Genomic DNA, 20,842 nt, shown 5'->3' with positions numbered 1-20,842 from the left:
CTTTACGTTTTTTTTTCCCTCTCAAATCATTTTCCACCAAGAATTTTATATAGAAATATTAGTTGACAGCACGACTGTTAGAAAGAATCATGTCTTGGTCACACAGTTCTCACTCTTTCTTCTAGAATTTTCAGTGGGTTTGATGAGGTCACGATTAGTGGGGGGATTTCTTGTGACTCAGAGAAGTGTGGTGGGGTGGGAGTAGGGGAGAACTGGGATTTCACAGAGCTGGGTGCTGGCCCTTGCCCCTTCCAGGGCACTGGGCCTCAGTGTCCTTCATCCATACAGTGAGCGAGTCAAGAGACCTCATCCCTAATGGCGCTCCCAACCCCGTGATTGTAGGTCCCTTGCAAACAGTATCATCATCACAATCCCTCAGGTGGAGAAACTGATGAACCAGTTACATATTCGAGTGAGAAGGAAAACATCTGTTGGCGTGGAAAAGAGATTATTTCCTAAGCTACTGAGTAAAACAGCTGCAGTGGCAGTGTTAACTCCGTTTTCTTGTCAATTTTTGTTCTTTCAGGAAACCTTACAGAAACATGAAGCCTTCAGCCATCTGGAACTGAGAAACTCATTCGAGGCTGACTGCGGCTTCTAGAACGTCCAGGTGTTCTGCAGATGTGAGAATTTATCCTGCACTCGCCAGCTGGAGTCCCGAACAGATGCACGGCTTGGGCTCGGCGCTAACATCCCTGCGCACAGAGGGGTCGTTCGCGAAGTGGCCGAAGAGCTGTTGTTGACCCCAACGGCTGACTGTCGCACACAGCCGGTCCTCCCTCGGAGCCGTGGGGGGCAGGTGGCAAACCACATTGGGGGTTGCAAGTTTCCTGACTCTCTTGAATAAGGATTCCAGGTGGGGGCCTCATTTCTGTAGCCCCACCATTGTTCTAGGGACCACCGCCCCACACGACCGCCACCACTTGTATTTTCTTGCAAACTCCCTGCCCTGAAAGTGAGCAGGAGGAAGCTCTTGGAAACATCTCTAGCTGTGGCCCACCGTCCCTCCAGACAGTTATTACCCTCCCCTCCCCACCATGGGCTGGCTTTTTCTAAAGGTTCTGCTTGTGGGGGTGACTTTCTTGGGAAGCCTGTATCCCCTTGTGGATTTTTCCTTCAGTGGGGACACAAGAGGCCAGAAGCCGAATTTCGTGATCATTTTGGCGGATGACATGGGATGGGGGGACCTGGGAGCGAACTGGGCAGAAACGAAGGACACTACCAACCTTGATAAGATGGCTGCGGAAGGAATGAGGTGAGTCTTGAGGAAGCCGGGCCAGCATCCCTTGGGATGCCTGACTCAGCGGGAGGGGGCCACGTAAAGCAGTTAAAGAACAATTGATGGGTCCATGTTGACTTAGTTAATTGATTGGCTAATTTGGTTTGAAGCCAGTACAGCATCGTGAAGAAAACCATCCATTCATCCATCTGATAACATTCAGAGTGTGTGTGTGTGTGTGTGTGTGTGTGTGTGTGTGTGTGTGTGTTAGGAGCTGGGAATATGGAGGTGAACAAGTTACCTCTGGTACTAATCGTCTGGGGGAGGGGACAGGTTAAAAGGAAAGTAGGCATTACAACCGAGTACGTGAGCCCGTATCAAAGATTTTTGGAGTCCGCAAGGGAGGGTGTGGAACCCAGCCGGGGGCTTCAGGGGAGAAGGTGATCTTTGAGGAGCAACTGAGTCAGCAGGCACACAAAGGGAAGAGGACTTACCTGCAAGCAGACGGGACTTACTGGTCCATGGAAGGGCACATGTAACTCCAAGGGACCATAGAAAGGAAGGGCTTGTGCGTCCGAACGGGTCTGGGCGTTCGTAAGCCCCTTTCCTGCTTAGAAACAACACGTATCAGAGCGTTCAGACTTCTGGGTGCGCATCTTGGGCTGACGGCGATCTAACCGGCCAGCTCAGACCCCACCGGCACTGCGTTCAACTCCTCTGTCTGGCTCGGTGGGAATCGCTCCAGCTAGCTGGTTAGGACCCTGCGTGGGGCATCGTCACAGTATCTCAGCCACTTGTATCCTGGAGCCCGGAGCTTCCCCAGAGATACAGACCCTCAGGGGTCCCTGCATCTGGTCTCCCCACTCCAGTCCATCCACCCTACCTTGGCCAAAGTGAATTTTCTAGAAACACTCTTCTGCTTCCAATTCTTCAAAGGCATTTTGTGGCCCTAGGGATCCAATCCGAACTCTGGACAGCAGCTTACAAGACCAGCCCCTACTCCACACTGGCTCTCTGTGCAGCCCCTCTGTTCACTTGGTGCCTCCCCATGTCTGGGCCTCGGCTAGGTGATTCTGTCTTCCCGGTGGACTTTCCACTTCCCCTGTGTAGTTACTTTCTATTCACCGTCTGGGGCCCTCGTGCCTCCCGAGGTCCTCAGGAAAGCTTTCTCAGATGCTGCCGGGTTGTCTGCCGGCTCCTTGGCTGCTCCCCATGGTGACTGCGTAACCGTCTGACCACCTGTATCGGGTTGAATAGTGTGCTCCCCCTCAATTCATGCCCACCTGGGCATGTGACCTCATTTGGAAACAGGGACTTTGCAAATGTATTTAGTCATGGATTTTTTTTTAAGAGTTTATTTGAGAGAGAGTGAGAGACAGAGAGACAGAGAGAGCATGAGCTGGGGGAGAGGGAGAAGCAGACAGCCCGCTGAGCAGGGAGCCTGACATGGGGCTTGATCCCAGGACCCTGAGATCCTGACCCGAGCTGAAGGCAGACGCTTCACTGACCGAGCCACCCAGGTACCCCTTAGTTAATGATACCACCCTCCATTGGGGGTGCGTCATAAGTCCAATGCCCAGTGTCCTTATGAGAAGAGGCCAGGACGCAGAGAGACACCCAGAGGAAGTGATGGGAAGGCAGAGACAGGGAATGCAGTGATGGGTCTGCAAGCCGGGAATGCAGGGATCCACAAGCCAGGAGAGAGGCATGGGACAGATTCTCTTTCTGAGCCTCCAGAAGGAACCAGCTCTCCTGACATCTTGATTTCAGGCTTCCAGCCTCCTGACCCATGAGAGAATTACATTTCTGTCATTTTAAGCCCCCCCGTTTGTGCTCCTTTGTTGTGGCAGTCCAGGAAAATCACACAGCTCCCTTCTAGCTGCGGCCTTCAGCAGGAAAAATGCCTGGTCTCTTCTCCCCCTTTTGTATCCCTGGCACCCAGCACAGAGCCCAGTGTGCACTCGGCAATGTATACACCATTGCTTATCAGCGAATGGGCTTCAGGTCACGATCCCTTCCCTTGACATGTCACCCCAAACTTTGCGTGTTGGAATTTTTTTTCTTCTATATTTGGGGAGAGAATTTAATCCATAGCATTTACTAGATCCTCAAAGGGCACTGGATTGCGGAATACTTAAAAACTTCTGCTTTTAGTGTCCAGTGGGTTTGTGGGGAAGTATCTGGCCCATTATTTAAACCGAGATTTCTGAGGCCGGGACCCTCCTCTTCTGAGCTGTCCCCACCGGCACCGTCTCATCCTGGGCAGAAACGGCACCGCGGGGTCCCTTTGGTGGGCTCTCCTATTTTTTCCTCCCTTTGTGAAAATATTCTCTCCATCTGAGCTTTGTGCCAGGGGCCAGGCGGCCGGCCCTCTGGCCCGATGTCTGCGTCCGCGGCAGCTTTGCTCTCTGTGCTTTGTTGACAGGAAAGCCGGCTTCCTGTGGGGCCGCGGATTGATTCATCGCTGGCTTGGCCCCTGCCTGCTCACGGCCGATGGGGAACCATGACTTTCAGACAAGAGCTGCAATTGCCAAACAGGGTCCCCGGGTGACTTGAGAAAGTGTCTTTTTTATTGTCTCTTTTCTATTAGGGTATTGTTTCCTCGGGCTCCCATGACAAATGATTATAAACGGTGCGGCTTAAAGCAGCTCCTGTGTATCCTCTCAAGGGTCAGGAGGCTAGAAGTCCTGAATCAAGGTGTGGGCAGGGTTGGTTCCTTCTGGAAGCTTTGAGGGACTCGATTCCATGGCCATCTCCTTGTTTCTGGCCGCCGCAGGCAGTCCTTGGCCTTGTGGCTGCACCAGTCCATTCTCTGCCTTCGCTCTTCCGTGGGATTTGCCCTGCATGCACATGTCTAAACCCCCTTCTGCTCATAAGGCCGCCGTCACTGGCTTTCGGGCCCATCCTAATCCAGTGTGACCTCATCTCAACTTGATTACATCTGCAAAGGCCCTATTTCCAAAGAAGGTCATATACCCAGGTTCTGGGTTGACATGAAATTTGGGGGGGGATGCTGGTCAACCCAGAACATTGAGCTATACCACACGCATCTTTACCCTTGCTCCTCACGCAGTCTGTAATCTGGCAGGTGCCTGATGAACGATTGTTGCTTGGAAGACTAAATATCCTGCTTAAGAAGTCGGGCTCTGGAGTCAGGTGGCTTGGGTTCGAATCCCGGCTCTGCTACTTTCCATCTGTATGACTCTGGGCAACTCCACCATCCCTTGGAGCTTTGCTCTCCTCTTCTGTAAATGGGGACGATGGTAGCACCCGCCCCATAGGATATTGTGGGGATTAAAGTAAGTAATCCATGCAGGCTGTTAGCACAGAGCCCGGCTCTCAAGAGACATGGATCTATGTGAGCTGTGGTTATTTTTGGTATTGGTATTAGAAATAACATCCATTCGAATTGTCAGTGTGAATTGGCTACTCTGCATAAGAAAAGGCCTAAATGATACATCGTGGAAGGAGGAGTGGGTTCCAGAGACAAATCCCTGTTAATCTCAGTGTGGACCGTCCACACTGAGCCAACATCTGTATTTGAATCACACATGACACCTGTGGTAATAGCTAACCCGTGCTGAGCACATGGGAGGTGCCAGGCTCTGGGCATCACCCCATTTAATTCCCTTCACCACCCCGTTTCTCTTCTTTCACAAACGAGGAAGTCAAGGTCAAGCCACTTGCCCCCACTTGGCTGTCCTCTTGGGATCTGCTTGAGTCCGTTGCTTCCTAGACCAAGTCCCCAAGGCAGCACTTAAATGTCCCCGTAACATTTCCCTGCCAGCACACACCATTAATGTGGGGTTTTTTTCTTCCGCACTTGCTTATGGTAGATGCAATTTGCCAAATTTGTCAATGGAACGGGCACCATTCACAACATAACCGTGATGTCATCATTGTTGCAGAACAAAAGGATTCCTTGGGGGGAAGAAAGGCAGAGCTGTTAGTGCCCCAATTTTGGTCCCTTTACAGACTTCCTAACTTCCATTTACATGGCGGTTAAGGAGGGATTGTGGCCTGAAACCCCACAGCCTTGAGGGTTATGATAGAGCTATGTTACTCACGGTAGCTCAGGTCAAAGAGTATCATCATGTTATCACATGGGGGACACTGAAGCCCAGAGAGGAGTGAAGGGTTTTGATTACTCTAGTCGCCTTCCAGCACGTGGGGGCAGATGATCTAGTTTACAAATCGAGTCCATTAAAAATAATGATAAACAATTTATTTGTGAGAAAAACCCGAAAGTCACTGGAAAGCAGTGAAGGGCTCTTTATCAGAGGACATTGCTGTTCGGGCTCCCTAGCATTCAGCGGCCGCCCACCTGTGCCCTTCCAGGCAGCTGGGCCCCTTGCACCTGTCAGTAGGCTCAGCAGACGACGCGCCTTTTGCCCTTGACCTGGGGGGCTGGGGCGTGTTGCCACTGTCCTGTGCAAATCTGAGCTGAGCGGTGCTGTTGAACATTTGAAAGTTTAAAAACGATACGATAGCCCAAGGAAAATCAAAATGTTGGAATTCGGGTGAAAAGGCCAGGGACTTAGTAATGAGCTAAAACTTAAAACTTTTCAAGCAGCTGGAAAAAGGGAGCCCAAGGCAACTTGGATCGCCATGGGGACTAGAGGAGGGAATCACTCACACTTTAAAAAAGAGGGGGAGGGGCGCCTGGGTGGCTCAGTCCTTAAGCGTCTGCCTTTGGCCCAGCGTTCTGGGATCGAGCCCCGCATCAGGCTCCTTCTCTGGGAGCCTGCTTCTTCCTCTCCCACTCCCCCTCCTTGTGTTCCCTCTCTCTCTGGCTGTCTCTCTCTCTGTCAAATGAATAAATAAAATCTTTTAAAAAATTTTAAAAAAGGGGGGGAAGTATTGCACTTCCATCTCTTCCAGCTCTTCTGGCAGAGAGTAAACTCTGAAAATAGTTGCATCATTTAAATAATTACGAGAACCCAGTGAATAACCTTGGTAATGCAACACTAGCTTGGTTCTTGTCCGCTGCACACCAGAGATGTCCAGAGCTGGTTTCCCCTTGTGAAGAGCCAGCAACTGCTTCTTGACAATTCTGGGAGTGAGCAGTGACTCCCGGCAGGTGACAGGATTCTAGCAGCAGCTTAGGGTGTCCAGACTGGGGTTTGAGCACCTGAGTGGTCATGACCTGTAGGTCTCTTGGGGGAAGTGAGCCCAGCCAGCCAAGCCCAGGTCCTGGCCGATCACTTAAGAGTGTCTCCCAGGCTGGCTCAGAGGCGAGGTTGACCCAACACCGTAAGCACGTTGCCTTGCGCAGACCGACTTGTTAGTATGTTATCTTTGCACCTTGATTTCCTTCCATCCTGCTTCATCCCTTCTCGGGCCCCAGTCTAATCTGAGTCAACTCAGTGCTACTGCCGAGTACAGGCTGTGACTTCGCCAGGAACCAAAGATCAATATTTACCACTGGAAGGTCAGAGGCTCCCAGGGGCTTGAGTTTCTTTCTAGAAAGGGCCTCGGTGGGGAATGAATTGATCTGTCAATTCAGTCAAACACCTTGTGTGATTTCTGTTCTCAGCATTGGATTTCTGCCAACATGCATCCATCCTATTTGCTCTCAGTTTCCTTGGCTGTCCTGCTGCCTTTGGAAGGGTTTTGCAGCAATCCCAAGGGAGCTAGGAGCCAGGCTGGCACTCACAATGGCTGGGGATTGCAATGAGGTCTTCCTGAGAGTTAGGGTAGAAAGAACATTCTCAGTGAGACTTATATTCATAAGAGAATGGGGCGCCTGGGTGGCACATCGGTTAAGTGCCTGCCTTCAGCTCAGGGCGTGATCCCGGCGTTATGGGATCGAGCCCCACATCAGGCTCCTCTGCTGGGAGCCTGCTCTTCCTCTCCCACTCCCCCTGCTTGTGTTCCCTCTCTCGCTGGCTATCTCTATCTCTGTCAAATAAACAAATAAATAAATAAATATATAAATCTTTATATTCATAAGAGAAAGATTCCCTCCCCACCATGTAATCCCCTTCTAGCTTTATTTATCTCCACCCGCCCCCCCACAGTGATTCAGACTCAGGATTGAGGGAAAAAGCCTCTTGTCCTATGACCTTCACTGCTAACTTCGAGACATTTGCTCAGCGTCGTGGGACAGGTGATTTTACATCTTTGCCCTTGGGTACAAAGGTCCAACGGACATAAAATTATGCAATGCCCACCTTCCAACTGGGCCAGGGTGAAGTTTACAAGAAAGTTTCTGCAGGGTGTAGCCTCGTGGTTCTGTTTAATAGATGGGGACCTTCAGGAATACAATTGTCTAGGTTAACACCCAATCTTCAAGAAAAGAAACTGAGATATTAGCCAGTGAGGCCTTGGTGCCAGCCTGGTTCACAACCTCAAATTCCTTTCAAGTCCTTTGACAAGGAATCTCTGCTAAGAGCCCGTCATAGGACAAATGCTGGAGGACCCCAGCCAGCTGTGCCCTAAGAGGCTTCCAGCCAGGTGGTGAAGAAGACAAGAAAAGCAGTTTTTATTCTTTATTAGTTTATTTTTAAAGGTTGATTTATTCATTTGAGAGAGAGAGTATGGGGAGAGTGGCAGAAGGAGAGGGAGAGAGAGTCTCAAGCAGACTCTGTGCTGAGTGCAGAGCCTGCTGTGGGGCCCGATCCCGTGACCCTGAGATCACAACCCTGAGCTCATGAGCTGAGCTGAGATGAAGTTCAGTCCCCCAACCGACTGCACCACCCAGGTGCCCCAAGAAAAGCAGCCTGTTGTGTGAAGAAAGGAAAGGTGTTTTACGAGCAGGAAACCACATACCTCCTGCCTCCCACCCTGGGGCTTTAATAATGTGGATTGGATGGAACTGGATTTGAATCCTCTGGGATAGAATGAGCATGTTACTTATTCATTGGTCACAGTCAAGAATGAGAAAGGTCCATGCTGGGCTTCCTGCCTTTTGGATGATAGAACCCACCCAGAGCAGAAGCATGTTAAAGACAGTCCTGTGGGGCTGCAGGAAGAGGCCATTTCTCTGGAGGGAAGCCAAGAGGTGCTTGATAAAGGACCTCACTGTCGAGACCTTAAAGATGAGTGGGAATTAGCCAAATGAAGGGAGAGGAAAGCGTGTTGTAGGCAGAGGGAAAAACGGGAGCAAATACCCAGAAATGAAAGGTGCCCTTTCACTGGACACATACACCTGGTAGCTCCTGCGGGGACTGTCCTTGGTGCTGGGAATGCATCCCTGATCCAAACAAGGAGACGCCCTCGCTCTCCCAGGGCAGCCATTCCAGCGGCTGAGTGTGGCTGGGACAGGGAATGTGAGGCTAGACTGGTGGATGAGGCCGCTGGTGAAGGGCCTCGTGTGCATATGCTCGAGTGTTTGGACTCGGTCCTGGAGGCAGTGGGGGCCCCAAGGACTGAAGGCATCGGCCTGCCTTTGAGATGGATTGCTCCGGCTTAGCAGGGATGGCCCACGCTGGTGGCTGGGAGGACCGTGGGCAGATTGTAGGAAACTCCAGGACGGCATGGCTCAGGGTTGTAGCAGTTGGGAAGTGTCCAGTCTAAGAGGCACCGAGATGCCCGTGTGTGTGTGTGTGTGTGTGTGTGTGTGTCCTTCCTTGAACGTGATTGTACTCATATCCACAACGAGAATGTGGAAAGGAAAGGGGGAAATTGCCAAGGATCATACCAAGCTCAGCTGCCAGGAATCTTTTTTTTTTTTTTTTTTTTAACAGAACAAGAGTATGAGCGGATGGATGGAAGGATGGATGGAAGGATGGAAGGATGGAAAGATGGATGGATGGAAAGATGGTTGGATGGATGGATGGATGGATGGATGGATGGATGGATGGAATGATGGAAGGATGGATGGATGGATGGATGGATGGGTGGATGGATGGAAGGATGGATGGATGGAAGGATGGATGGATGGATGAGTAAACAAAACACACCAAGTTTACTCTTTGCTGCCACATTTGCATGTGGTTTACAAAGGATCTGCATATCGGTTACCTCAGTGACCCCACCCGACAACTTTCTGAGTCCCGACTTGGTGGTCTTCCCATTTAACAGAAGGTAACATGGAGGCCAAGCTGTGTTGGTGGGTCCCATAAAGTGTTTCTCCAGTTCTCACCTCCCACTCCATCCCTCTACACACAAAGGCCACAGCAAATAATTTTTAAAACCTATTTCTGCCTCCAAGCCTTTAAATTATGAATGGAGCAGAGACAGCCCTTATTCCAGGCCCACAGCAATTGAGAGAGTGACCACAGAAAGCCTCATCATCTATTTTAAATTCCTCATAAATGAGGCTGGACATGCTTAACTTCACAATGTTATGTCTCTCCAGGGCCTTTCGGGGCAACGTTTCCAGCACTAACGTTTTCTGATTCTAATACACGTAATTTATGTGATGGCAAGTTGCTTTGGTTTCTGTCTGGCTGTGGCTTAATTTGCGTTGATTTTCCTGTGAACAGGCTGCTGTAATGTCTGGCTCTGTACTTCCAGCTTGCCTTTACAATGTATTTTCAGACTTTAATTAGGACCCCTGTTGGTGAACTGGCCTGAGCCTGCCCAGATAGATTTGGGGGAAAGCAAAAGAAGCTTTCCAAATAGCGAGACCATTTTATCGCTTATTAATTAGTCTCTGCCGAATGGAGACAGAGGCTGGGAGAGAGGAAAGGTGACAGGCAGGTCAGTTCACTGGGCTGCGTGGGGTGTTGTGAGTTTTTTGGGGGGGTGTGTGGTGAGGGTACGGTCAGGGTTCTCCAAAGGCTTGGAAATAAGGGACATAAAAAGATTGTTTCGGAGCATCAAGCTATGTGAACTTAAACACAAGGTGGGGAAAGAATTGAACCCTGAAGAGCATCAGCTTGAGCGATTTTGGGCAAAATGGATGACTGGATGTTTTCCAACCGATGTCCTCTTCAAGTTTTGTTTGCTCACCCACCAGATTTTGCTGGAGTGTCTCCGTGGCATCAAGGCATGCTGCTTTGGGGCTGCCCTTCCAGCTCCACCCTGCCCTCACAGAACCCACAGTCTGGGGAGGAAATCGAAGTTACACGTGCTGTAGAAATGCACGACAGGTGTTCCCACGAGGGTGGTGGTGTGTGTTCAAGGAGAGCCCCTCCAGGATGGTCGTGAAAGGCAAGCAGGGACAGCATCTAGGCGCTGTGTTTTGGGCTCTGCCCGCGTGTACTGGTCCGCCGGGGCTGCTGTCACAAATACAAAAGAAGGGGTGGCTTAAATAATAGGAATTATTTTTCACCATTCTGGGGGCTAGGAAGCCCAAGGTCAGGGTGCCAGCGTGGTCGGTTTCTGCTGAGGATCCTCTTCCGGGCTGCAGATGACCCCCTTCTCACTGTGTCTCACCTGGAGGGGGAGAGAGAGAGAGACCTCTGGTCTCTTCCTCTTCTTATGAGAACACTAATCCCATCATAGGGGCTCTACCGCCATGACCTCATCTAAAACCAATTACCTCCCAAACCCCCACCTGCAAATACCATCATATGGAAGGTTAGGGCTTCAACACCAACTTTCAGTCCCGAGTGCCAGGGAAGAAAATTGTGGTCAACAGCCTTTGTGCAACCCAGACCCACTGAGGACAGAATTTCCCTAAGCTTAGCAAACTGAAGGATTTTTCTGTGGTCAATTAGAATTCTCTTAGCATTAATGAACTCCACAGTCCCCAAGGTAAAATTTGGATTCTGATTTCCTCTGTAATTCATGCCTAGGAAGAAAACTTGTTGACCCCTCTGACACTGTGGTTCCTGCCCTCATCTCTGGAGCTCGTTGGGAGACAGGCATCCCGGTGTTTCTCTCAGGCTCACATGGTTTGTGTGCATGTGAGTTGGGCTTTCGGGGCAGGCACCACCAAAGGTGAGTCTCAGGACTTCCCTAGCCCAAGACTAGTCACCTACCTAAGGTAATTCCCTCTGGATTTACTTTACCAACCTCTGGACTGGCCCAGGTCCAGCCAGCCTTCTCTCAGGTGCAGAGGGAATAGAAAGAGCATGGGATTTTGGTTGGGCAGGCCTGGGTTCAAGTTCTAGCTCTGTGGTTTCCCAAATATATGGGTCTATAGTCTGGCCTACGGTGACTGGACAGGGTAAGGTGTGTCTGCACCCATACCAGCGGCATGGTCTTGGGAAAGTTGCTTAAACTCTCTGCCTCACCTGCCTTATCTGTAAAATGGGATTCCTAGGGATTTGACATCATATATGCAATATGATTGGGCTAAATGGCAGCTATTTTTATTTTGATAAGACACCCATAAAGTTAATGCCTATTTATACTTTAGGTCTCAGCTTACGTGTGGCTTCTTTTAGGAAGGACTTGCTTCCTCAACACCCATGTATGTATGCCTTGCGTGCTTCCAGAACACCTGTGCATACTGTTCTCAGAGCTCTCTCACATGCTGGGGTTGTGCAACTCCCTTATTGAACTTTGGGCGACTTGAGGGCAGGGCTTGATGTTGGGTGCTGTGACATTCTGGGCTCCTATCCTATTACACCCACATTGTGAGAGCCAGGACTCTGATTCTAAGTGGCCGCAGCCCAGTGCCGCCAGCCTGAGCCTGAAAGGGGCGGGGCTTTCGTTCAGAAACTAAACTCCACAGAGACTCCGTCCTGTGTTCGGGCTCCTGAGTCAGTTGCTTCATTCTTTCAGGTTCCTCCATAGGATGGGACAGGTGTCCCTTGCCCCGCACCCTCCTCGCTTGGGGTTCAAAGGGAACGAGAGGGCTCCTCCTCGCTGTCTGGTTCAGAAAATCCCAGGGTGGCTTCTGAGTAGCCCTGCCCGGGTCACGGGCTGTGGGCCCAATCCTCGAGGCTACGAGGTTGTGCTGCTCTGCTGACCCCGCAGCGGAGGCCCGTGCCCGTGTCGGGGTGGGTGGGTGTGGGGCATGAGAGTCGCGTGGAAGGGTGGGTGGGGAAGGCCTTGGCCCACCGTGGGAAAGCAGGCCCGAAGCCCGTCTGGTCCAGCCCGGACATTGTCAGGTGAAGCCATACATTCAGACACAAAAAGGCTGCCAGGAGGTTTCATGCGCTCCAGAAGCCAAAGTCCAGGCTCATCGTCCGGGGGGAGGAGGAAACACTGGGACGATGCTCGCTCACGAAGGATAGGCAGGAATTTGGAAGGGCAAGAGGAAGAGTCCGACTCTCCGGGGTGAGGTGTCACAGAGTAGAGGTGCTGGAGAGGCGCGTGTGGGATGCGAGGGAGGGAGGGCTGCCGGATGTTCTGGGAACAGGAGTCCTGTTGGGCTGGGCTCTGGGGCTCAGTAGGAGGGAGTGTTCCTGTCCTGGTGCTGCTGTGACAAGGTATGACACACGGAGTGGCCGAAAACGACAGAAATCTATTCTACAGTTCTGGAGGCTGGAAGCGAAAAATGAAGATGTTGGCAGAGCCATGCTTCCTCTGAAGTTCTGGAATAAATTCCTTCCTTGCCTCTTCCAGCTTCTGGTGGCCCCAGGCATTGCTCAGCCTGTGGCAGTGTCCATCCCTTGCTGTCGCCATCATGTGACCACCTTCCCTCTGTGCGTCTCTCTGTCTTCTCATGGCGTTCTCCTCTCTGTCTCTGTCCTCTTCTTATCAGGATACGGGTCCTAGGAGGTGAAGGACTCGTCCTAATCCAGCATGACCTCACCTTCACCGATTATATCCCCAGTGACCCTATTTCCCAATAAGGTCACATTCTGAGGGACGGGGGTTAGAAATTCAACCTATCTTTTTGGAGGACGCAGTTCAGCCCACATCAGGTGGCAGGGACCCAGGAGGTTGAAGAGGTAGGTTGAGCCAGAGCCTGGTGTGTTATGGTGGCTATACAGAAGGAAGTCACTGAAGACTTGGGATCCAGGGTTGGCATGACCCGCTGGTCTGCTAGCATGGGCTGGGGTGAGGGAGCCTGCCATCTTGGAAGGTCACCGAAGTGATCTGGGTGAGGGACGACAGCTATATAGATCCCAGGTGGCATCGTCGGGAATGGGAAGTGGCGGAGAAGGACTTGAAGATGATGTCTTGGTCTCCAGCCAGGTTTACTGGGAGGGAGGTGGACACGGGATCTTGGAGGGAGGACGCTGAGCTTGGTGCTGTGCACACTGAGGCCGAGGTGACGTGTGACATGCGTGTGGCAGGGACCGTGATACCTGGGGAGTGTGAGCGGCAGCCAGGAGCCTCGCCTCCCCTGAATCCTGCCCCTTGGTGCCCAGCGCACTGCTCTCCTGCATACCTGGAATGTTCTCTCTCCCCCCGTTTAGCGAGTCATGACACCAATTACCTTGACTACCCTGAGTTTTTAAAAGCCTGCTGTCTACCTGGAGCTCTGCTGGGTGCTTGGGGCACATCATCCCACTGAATCCCTCAAAGAAGCTGGTGAAGCAGGTGTGTTATGCCCATTTTGCAGAGGGAGATACTGAGGCCTAGATGAAGTTACCTGTTTAGTCTCACACTAGGGGGCGTGGAGGCGGGGATTTAACACAGCCTTGTTTGTGCACGTTTACCCTTCCTGTCACTCCACCTCCCAGAGCGCTTGCTTTGTATTTCTCTCATGGGGCTTGGTCTTCTTATCCACATGTCCTAACACTCCTGCTCAAGTGTGAGCTACCCGTGGAAAGGGCTGTGGGTTCCTCCCTGTAGCTCCCCCAGCGAGCTCTGCTGTGGTTGGCTGAACTCCACTGAGGCTCCTGGCGGCTGGAGGTGACCAGCCGGGCACCCTACCCCAAGGGCTCTCTCCACGTTGTGCTCTCAGAGGATTGCCTTCCCTGGAATTGTGCAGGGCACACACCCCACCGGGGTAAGACTGCCCTGGAGCCTCCAGTTGCCCAGGGTCCCATCTGGCTGTTCCTGAGGCTGAGAGGAACCTAATCTTGGAAAACCTGTGACCCATTTGGCCCGTTCTTTGTGCTCAGTGCCCGGGCTGGGGAAATCTGATGGAGGGCCTGTAGGCCACTATAATGACTTTGGAATTACTTGCATTATGGTGAAAACCATTAGAGGTCTTCCAGCCAGAAATTAATGTTAGCCAATAAACAAGATTTTGAGATTATTTTGGTTGCCCCATGGAAAATGGGAGGAGGGGGGATTAGGAGCAGGAGTGGAAGTGGGGAGCAGGATTGCCACATACAGCTGGGCAGAGGGTGCTCTGCTCAACTCCGCACAGCAGCGTGAATGGCATCCCCTGGGGTTATACAACACGGTGGCCCTGGGGAGACAATAAAGACTATGGTAGTAGTCTGGGTGCAAGATGATAGCAACTTGGACTAGGATGTTAGCAGGTAGTTGGAGAGAAATGGATAGATTCTGGATATATTTGAAAGTGGAATCCTATCAGGAATGTGCTGATAGTCTGGCAGTGGAGGGAAGAAAAGAGAGGAATCAAGATGACTCCTTTGGACTGAATAACCGAGTGAGAGATGGTGCTGTTTCCTGCAATAGGGAAGCCTGGAAGGGAAGAGCAGGTGTTCAGGGGCAAATGTAAAGCAGAACCAGATAAACTTGCAGAGACCGGCAGAGAAAACAACCACGTGCCACATGGGAGCAACGTCTGGGGCCCAAGACCCATGGGCCTTGCTCTTCTTGCTCTGGGAAGCCTGGTGGGCTGAGGGATGACTGGGGTCTGAGACAGAACCGGTGCGGCTGGGCAGGGCTGGCTCAGTGGGCATCTTCCCTATGCAGCACACACGGCCCCATGCTTTAGGGGGGCCCTGCTCTTGGTTTAAGGCTTTGTCATCGCCATCTTGAAATGCTTAGTAAATTCTGAGCAAGGGCTCCCTTGTTTTCTTCTGCACAGGGCCCTGCAAATTGTGCAACTGGGTCTGTTGTAGTAAAGAAATGACACCAACAAGCCCGGGCCAGCCTTCACAGGGCTTACAGAATGTGCAGTTTCAACTCAGAATGAACCCAGGGCTAACAGGTGCTCATACCTGCTATGTATGTAAACTGCCTGGGTTCTAGTAAGTGCCTGATAGGCGTGAGCTGGAAGTGATAGGGGTTATTACCAGGGACAGGTATTTAGGAGTGGGAGCTGGGAGGGTCATGTGCTTCAATCTCGGGAGGAAGAGAACAGAAAAGGCCGGGCGGAGACGAATGTTTGTCTTGGGAGCAACAGGTGCTCTGCTAGGTGGAACTTGGTTTAGAATTCGAAGAGTAGGAGTTGCTGGCTGCCTGCACCATCCAGGACCCTTGGGGCCCCAGGATGTCTGGCAGGTGGGGATGGTTTGGAGAACTGTGCCTGGGAAATGGGCACATAGGGATTGAGGGAGGCAAAGTTGCAAGTGTAGCTTCCAGCCCCGATGGACTGAGGGTCTGGAAGGAATGTTGGCAGGGGGTGGGAAGCCAGAGCCCCTGGGCTCCCTGAGGCCTGGAGAGGGGCCTTGCCCAGCACCTGCAGACCCAGCAACACATGTGGGGCCCCCTGCCTTCCCTGCCCTCATTCTGTCAGATGGAGGCCCCTTCCAAGAGGGGCTGCAGGTCCAAGCCTGCTCTTCTGGAACCTCAGGGCACCAAGTCACTGCTCCCTGATGATGTCCCTTCTTTGCCATTTGTGGCCTTGAAGAATGGCATCAGGGAATGAAGCCGTCTTTGGGGTGAGCTGTGTGGCAGGGAGGCTGTGGGAACCCCCTGGTGTGGGCTGAGGATGTCTGGAGCCGAGGAAGCCCAGCGGAGAACTCTTCTTTCCAGAAACATGAATTCCCAGAACTGTGGCCTGCTGAAGAGACCCCGAAGCTGTGGAGTGTGGCCTCTTGCTTCCAGGCAGGACTCCAAGGAGCCCAGATGGTCAGGTGCCTGGGTTTTCTCTTGAAGGTTTTCAGGATTGGAGGCTCTCGGGCCAAACCTGGGTTGATCATATCAGTGTTTTGTCATGTTATTTCAAGAAGCTCCTTCTTATGCCCAGGTAGCAATTCTGTCATGTCATAGCCAGCTGCATTTGGAGATGGGTGTGCCTGCCTGCGAACACGCGCGCGCACGCGCGCGCGCGCGCGTGTGTGTGTGTGTGTGTGTGTGAGACCCACACCAGTCTTTGGATGGAGTGTCGAAATTTCTCCTTGGGCCAGTGCCCTGTTCTGCCTCCTTTACCCTGAGTCTGAGGGACTGGGCATGTTTCCTCTCTGCTTAAAACCCTCACTCTATCTCTTGGAGTCTCGGGGCTGGTGGCCCCCCAAGACAGGCTGTGGAGTGGGTACTCCCAGCCCGTTCCCTTCGGCTTTCCAGAACCGCTCTGGACTTCCTAATGGAGGCAGCGTGGTTACGTGGCATGCACAGGGAATTTCGAATTGGATGGGCCTGCATTTAAAGGCTGCCCGTGGATACCTAGCTGGGCGGTGTAAGGCTGGGGGCCAGCCCGGAGCAGCCTGCCCGGGGAACAAACCACGGCTCTCCAGTGTCCGGCCGTGGGTCCCGCTGCTTCAGTCTCCATACCGGGAGTGCTTACAACAGCACATCCTAGGGCTGCCGTGTTAGATGCCTTAACCCTCATAGAGGGCCATGCCCACAGTTAGTGCTACGTAAGTGGTTGTAACCATTCGTAGGAAAGTAGAAATGACCTCGTAAGGCTGTTGTTCAGAAACTAGACTATAAGGTCATTGAGGACGGGGACTGCTTCTGTCCTTCCTCAGCATCTGTCACAGATCTGCCCCTGCTTCCTGCTTCGTCATTAGTTTTGGACTAAATTGAGTGAAACGATAGATCACCCCCTGAGTATTTTCCCACCCAAAGAACTGCAGACCTGCCACCCAATTTCATGGGCCTCTTCAGCCGGAATGTGGCATTTTCCTCTTAGTCTGTAAGATCTGGATTGTTTTTTAAATTGAAGTGAAACTCTCATGACATAAAATTAACCGTTTTATTTATTTATATTTTTTATATTATTTTTTTAAAGATTATTTGTTAGAGAGAGAGAGAGAGAGAGCGTGCACAAGCAGGGGGAGTGGCAGGCAGAGGGAGATGCAGGCTCCATCCCAGAACCCTGGGATCATGACCTGAGCCAAAGGCAGATGCTCAACCGACTGAGCCACCCAGGTGCCCCAAAATTAACCATTTTAAAGTGAAGAACTCAGTGACATTTAGTACATTTCTAATGTGGTACAACTACTACCCTGTCCAGTTTCAAAATATTCTCATCATCCCAAAAGGAAACCCCCATACCCACCAAGCAGATTCTCTACAGCCCCTGTTTTCCATCTCTGTGGATTTACCGACTTGGGGCATTTCATATAAAGGGGACTGTAAGTATGTGGCCTTTGGTGACGGGCCTCCTCCACTCATGTTGCGTTTTCAAGGTTCATTCTCGTTGTAGCAGGTGCCACTGCTTCGTTCCTTTTCGTAGATGAATAGTATCCCAGAGCGTGGATGGGCCACATTTTGTGTGTCCGCCCACCCGCGGATAACCAGCTGTGCCACCTCCACCTTTCGGCCACGCCGAATAGTGCTGCCGTGACTGTGAATGAGTCAGTATGAGTCTGAGTACCTGATTCCACTGCTTGTGGGGATTCCCAGCCCTGGTGGTAAAATGACTGGGTCACGTGGTCATCAGTTTGTAACATGTGAAAAGTTTTTCCTTACCATCCCTAGGCTTGAGTGTAGTATTTTTACAAAGAGAGAGAGAAAGGGACGCCTGGGTGGCTCAGTCAGTTGAGGGTCTTGGGATCCAGTCCTGCATCAGGCTCCTTGCTCAGCAGGGAGTCTGCTTCTCCCTCTCCCTTTTCCCCTCCCCCTGCTTGTGCTCATGCTCTCTCGCTGATAAATAAGTAAGTAAATAAAATCTTTAAAAAAAGAGAGAGAGAGAGAGAGAAAGGGAAAGGAACAAGAGAGGAGGAAGCCAGTGTTCCTGACTGCCCTCCAGGGCCATCACCCCTGCAAATGCCAAGATCAATGTGAAGGGCAGGGTGTTCAGGGCCCTCCCTGCTTGCTGTCACCAAGCTGGGGGGAGCTCCGTAGGGCGTCTCGGAGGGGCGTGAAAACATGCCAGGACTCCTAAGGCTTTCTTAGTCCAGCTGGACCTGGAGGCCGGAGAGAGGCTGCAGGTGGAGTCCCTTTTAAACACTGCATTTTAATCCCCTCTGTTCCAAGTCTTCTGCCAGAATTGTGTGCTCAGAGAAGCAGGGATTTGTATGCATTTTGCCATTTTCTTGCCCCAGGCTGGCCTCTGTGAGGGCACCGAACACAAGGAAATGTCCCCAGGCTGCTCTAAGCCCCTGAGCAAGCACGGCCCTGGGCGGGCTACCTGGGCAAGTGGCCAGACTCAGTCTCGAGCCGCTCTCAGTCCGTTTGGGGGCCACCACCGTCCAGGTGTGGGGTTATGGTGGAGACCTGAGGCCCTGCTGTAGGGGGTAGGTGGTGAGCCAGGCTCTGCGGCGAGTGGGAAGGCAGTGTTTACACAGGCACTGCTCTCTGTGACCTCATCCCCTTGCTTTCACATGGGTCCCCTGATGTCCTATCTCTTCATGACACTTCACATCGTGACGTTTATGCTTGCAACCTCCACGCCAGCATGTTATCTTTAAAACTTTTGGTGAAGGCGCTCAGCGAACCCCCACCCCCGCCCCCTTCCTCCCATCACACTTTACAGTAATGCTTATTTTGAGGTTTGGTTACATTTTCAGTGAAGTTGCTGGGAAGGAAAGACCCTCCCCCCCTCCCCTCCCTTCCCCCTGTATTTATAGAGCCCTGTTTCAGAGCTGGAGATAAGCAGCAAGCAGCATGGGCTAAGCCCTCCTCGCAGGAAGCTTGCATGGAAAGAGGATGGCCCCGAATGAAAGGACACAAAAATAAACCAGATAATCAGGGTTGGGGTCAGTGCTACCAAGTATGCCCCAGGGTGCCTGATTAGAGGACAGCAGAGGCCCCTTTGCAGGAAAACCGAGGAGGGAGGAAAGGCCATGCAAAGATCCGGGAGAGCATGCCAGGCGGAGGCTGACCTTGGGAAGGAGCTGGCACTTTGCAGACCTGGGCGAAGACTGTGTGCTGGTGCCCGCGGTGGGGAGGGAAGGAGAGGCCTGAAAGATGGGCCGTGGGGGAGTGGGTTTCTAGAGAATGGACCAGGCAATCATTGCAGGGTATTAAGCAGTGGCCAGAGGGGCACTTTAAAGCCCCCCTGGCTGCTGGGTGAGGATGGGTCAGACGCAGAGAGGTGGGGACAGGTGGGGAGAGGAGGGGAGAGGCACCGAGCCCTGCTTGGCTGTGCTCACCTGGCGTCTGTGGGCCAGTCCTGCACCCCACCGGACCTTGGGCTTCACTCTGTCTGGGGTGGCGGCTCAGCAGGCAGACCGGCTCCGGACACCCTGGACACGCATGGTTCTGATAGGCCAAGCTGTACTTTAAGCCGGCCCTCCCTACCTTCCCTACCCTCCTGCCCGGCCCTGGCCCCCCACCCTGCCATTGTCCTGCCCATTCTAGACTCTGGGTTGTCATCTTTTAGAAATATAATATTAAAAATTAATTATTAACTTTTAATATTAAAAATCTCAAACAGAAAATGAAAAGAATCGTCAAAAAAACACCAGTATACTCAACTGTTATTAACATTTTGGTGTTTTTGTTTGTACCTATTATTTATTTATTTATTTATTTATTTTTAAGATTTTATTTATTTATTTGACAGAGAGAGAGACAGCGAGCAAGAGAGGGAACACAAGCAGGGACAGTGGGAGAGGAAGAAGCAGGCTCTCAGTGGAGCAGGGAGCCCGATGCGGGGCTCCATCCCAGAACGCTGGGCCGAAGGCAGACGCTTAACAACTGAACCACCCAGGCGCCCCTGTTTGTATCTGTTCTATCCGTAAATAAGGTGGTGGTGTTTTTCCTGAGTCATTTGAAGAGTACAGACATGCTCATTTATTATAAACACCATAGCATGTATCTCTTAAGAATAAAAACATTCTTAATGTAATAACTTCCTTAATGTAACAAAAATATATCCCTAATGTAATAAGAAATGTGGTATTCATAGACAACAGAAGATTATTCATCTGTAAAAAAGAAGGAAATCCTGCCATTTGTGACAACACGGGTGTGGACATTATGCTAGGTAAAGGGAATCAGAGAAAGACAAATATATGATCTCATGTATATGCAGAATCTCAAAAAACCCAAACTCACAGATGTAGAGAATGGATTGGCGATTGCCAGGGGTGGGGGTGGGGGTGAGGGGAAATGGGTGAAGGGGGTCAAAAGGTACAAATTCCCCGTCATGAGATAAGTAGGCTCTAGGCATGTAATACACAGCGTGGTGACTCTAGTTAACCATACTGTACTGTATGTTTGAAAGTTGCTAAGAGAGGAGATCTTAAAATCCTTATCACAAGAAGAAAAAATCATAGTTATGGGAAGTGATAGTCATTCACCAAACTTACTGTGGCGATCATTTCCCAGTATATACAGGTATCAAATCATTATGTTGTGCACCTTCGATGAATACAACGTGATAGGCGAATACAACCGGAAGAAAAAAAAGAACGAAAACATTCTTATATCCAGTCCATATTAAATTTCCTTAATTAGCCCCCAGATGTGCTGTTAGCATGTTTGAACTGGGATTTAGTCAAGGATCATGTGTTACATTTGGTTTGTCTCTTTAGTGTCCTTTAGTATAGAATATCCCCTCTCTATCCCATTTTTCCCTCGGATATTGACTTTTTGAAGAACAGCAGTTGTCATAGAATGTGTAGAATGGTTTGTTAG

General features: G+C 51.3%; 1 protein-coding gene across 5 annotated transcripts in view; it reads left to right on the top strand.

Moving 5' to 3' along the window:
* Nucleotides 1–20,842, top strand: part of ARSG (arylsulfatase G) — a 126,708-nt gene that overhangs the window by 37,223 nt on the left and 68,643 nt on the right. For all 5 annotated transcript variants that reach the window (XM_057317699.1, XM_057317700.1, XM_057317701.1 and 2 more), the window contains one exon: nucleotides 527–1,255. In XM_057317699.1, the coding sequence (XP_057173682.1) occupies nucleotides 1,038–1,255 (218 nt within the window). In that variant the 5' untranslated portion in view covers nucleotides 527–1,037. The remainder of the gene's footprint in view (nucleotides 1–526; nucleotides 1,256–20,842) is intronic.

This window comes from Ursus arctos, unplaced genomic scaffold (genome assembly GCF_023065955.2).
Source record: "Ursus arctos isolate Adak ecotype North America unplaced genomic scaffold, UrsArc2.0 scaffold_24, whole genome shotgun sequence".
NCBI classification, from domain to species: Eukaryota; Metazoa; Chordata; class Mammalia; order Carnivora; family Ursidae; genus Ursus; species Ursus arctos.
The sequence above is the reverse complement of the archived record's forward strand: the minus strand, read 5'-3'. Positions and strand labels throughout refer to the sequence as shown.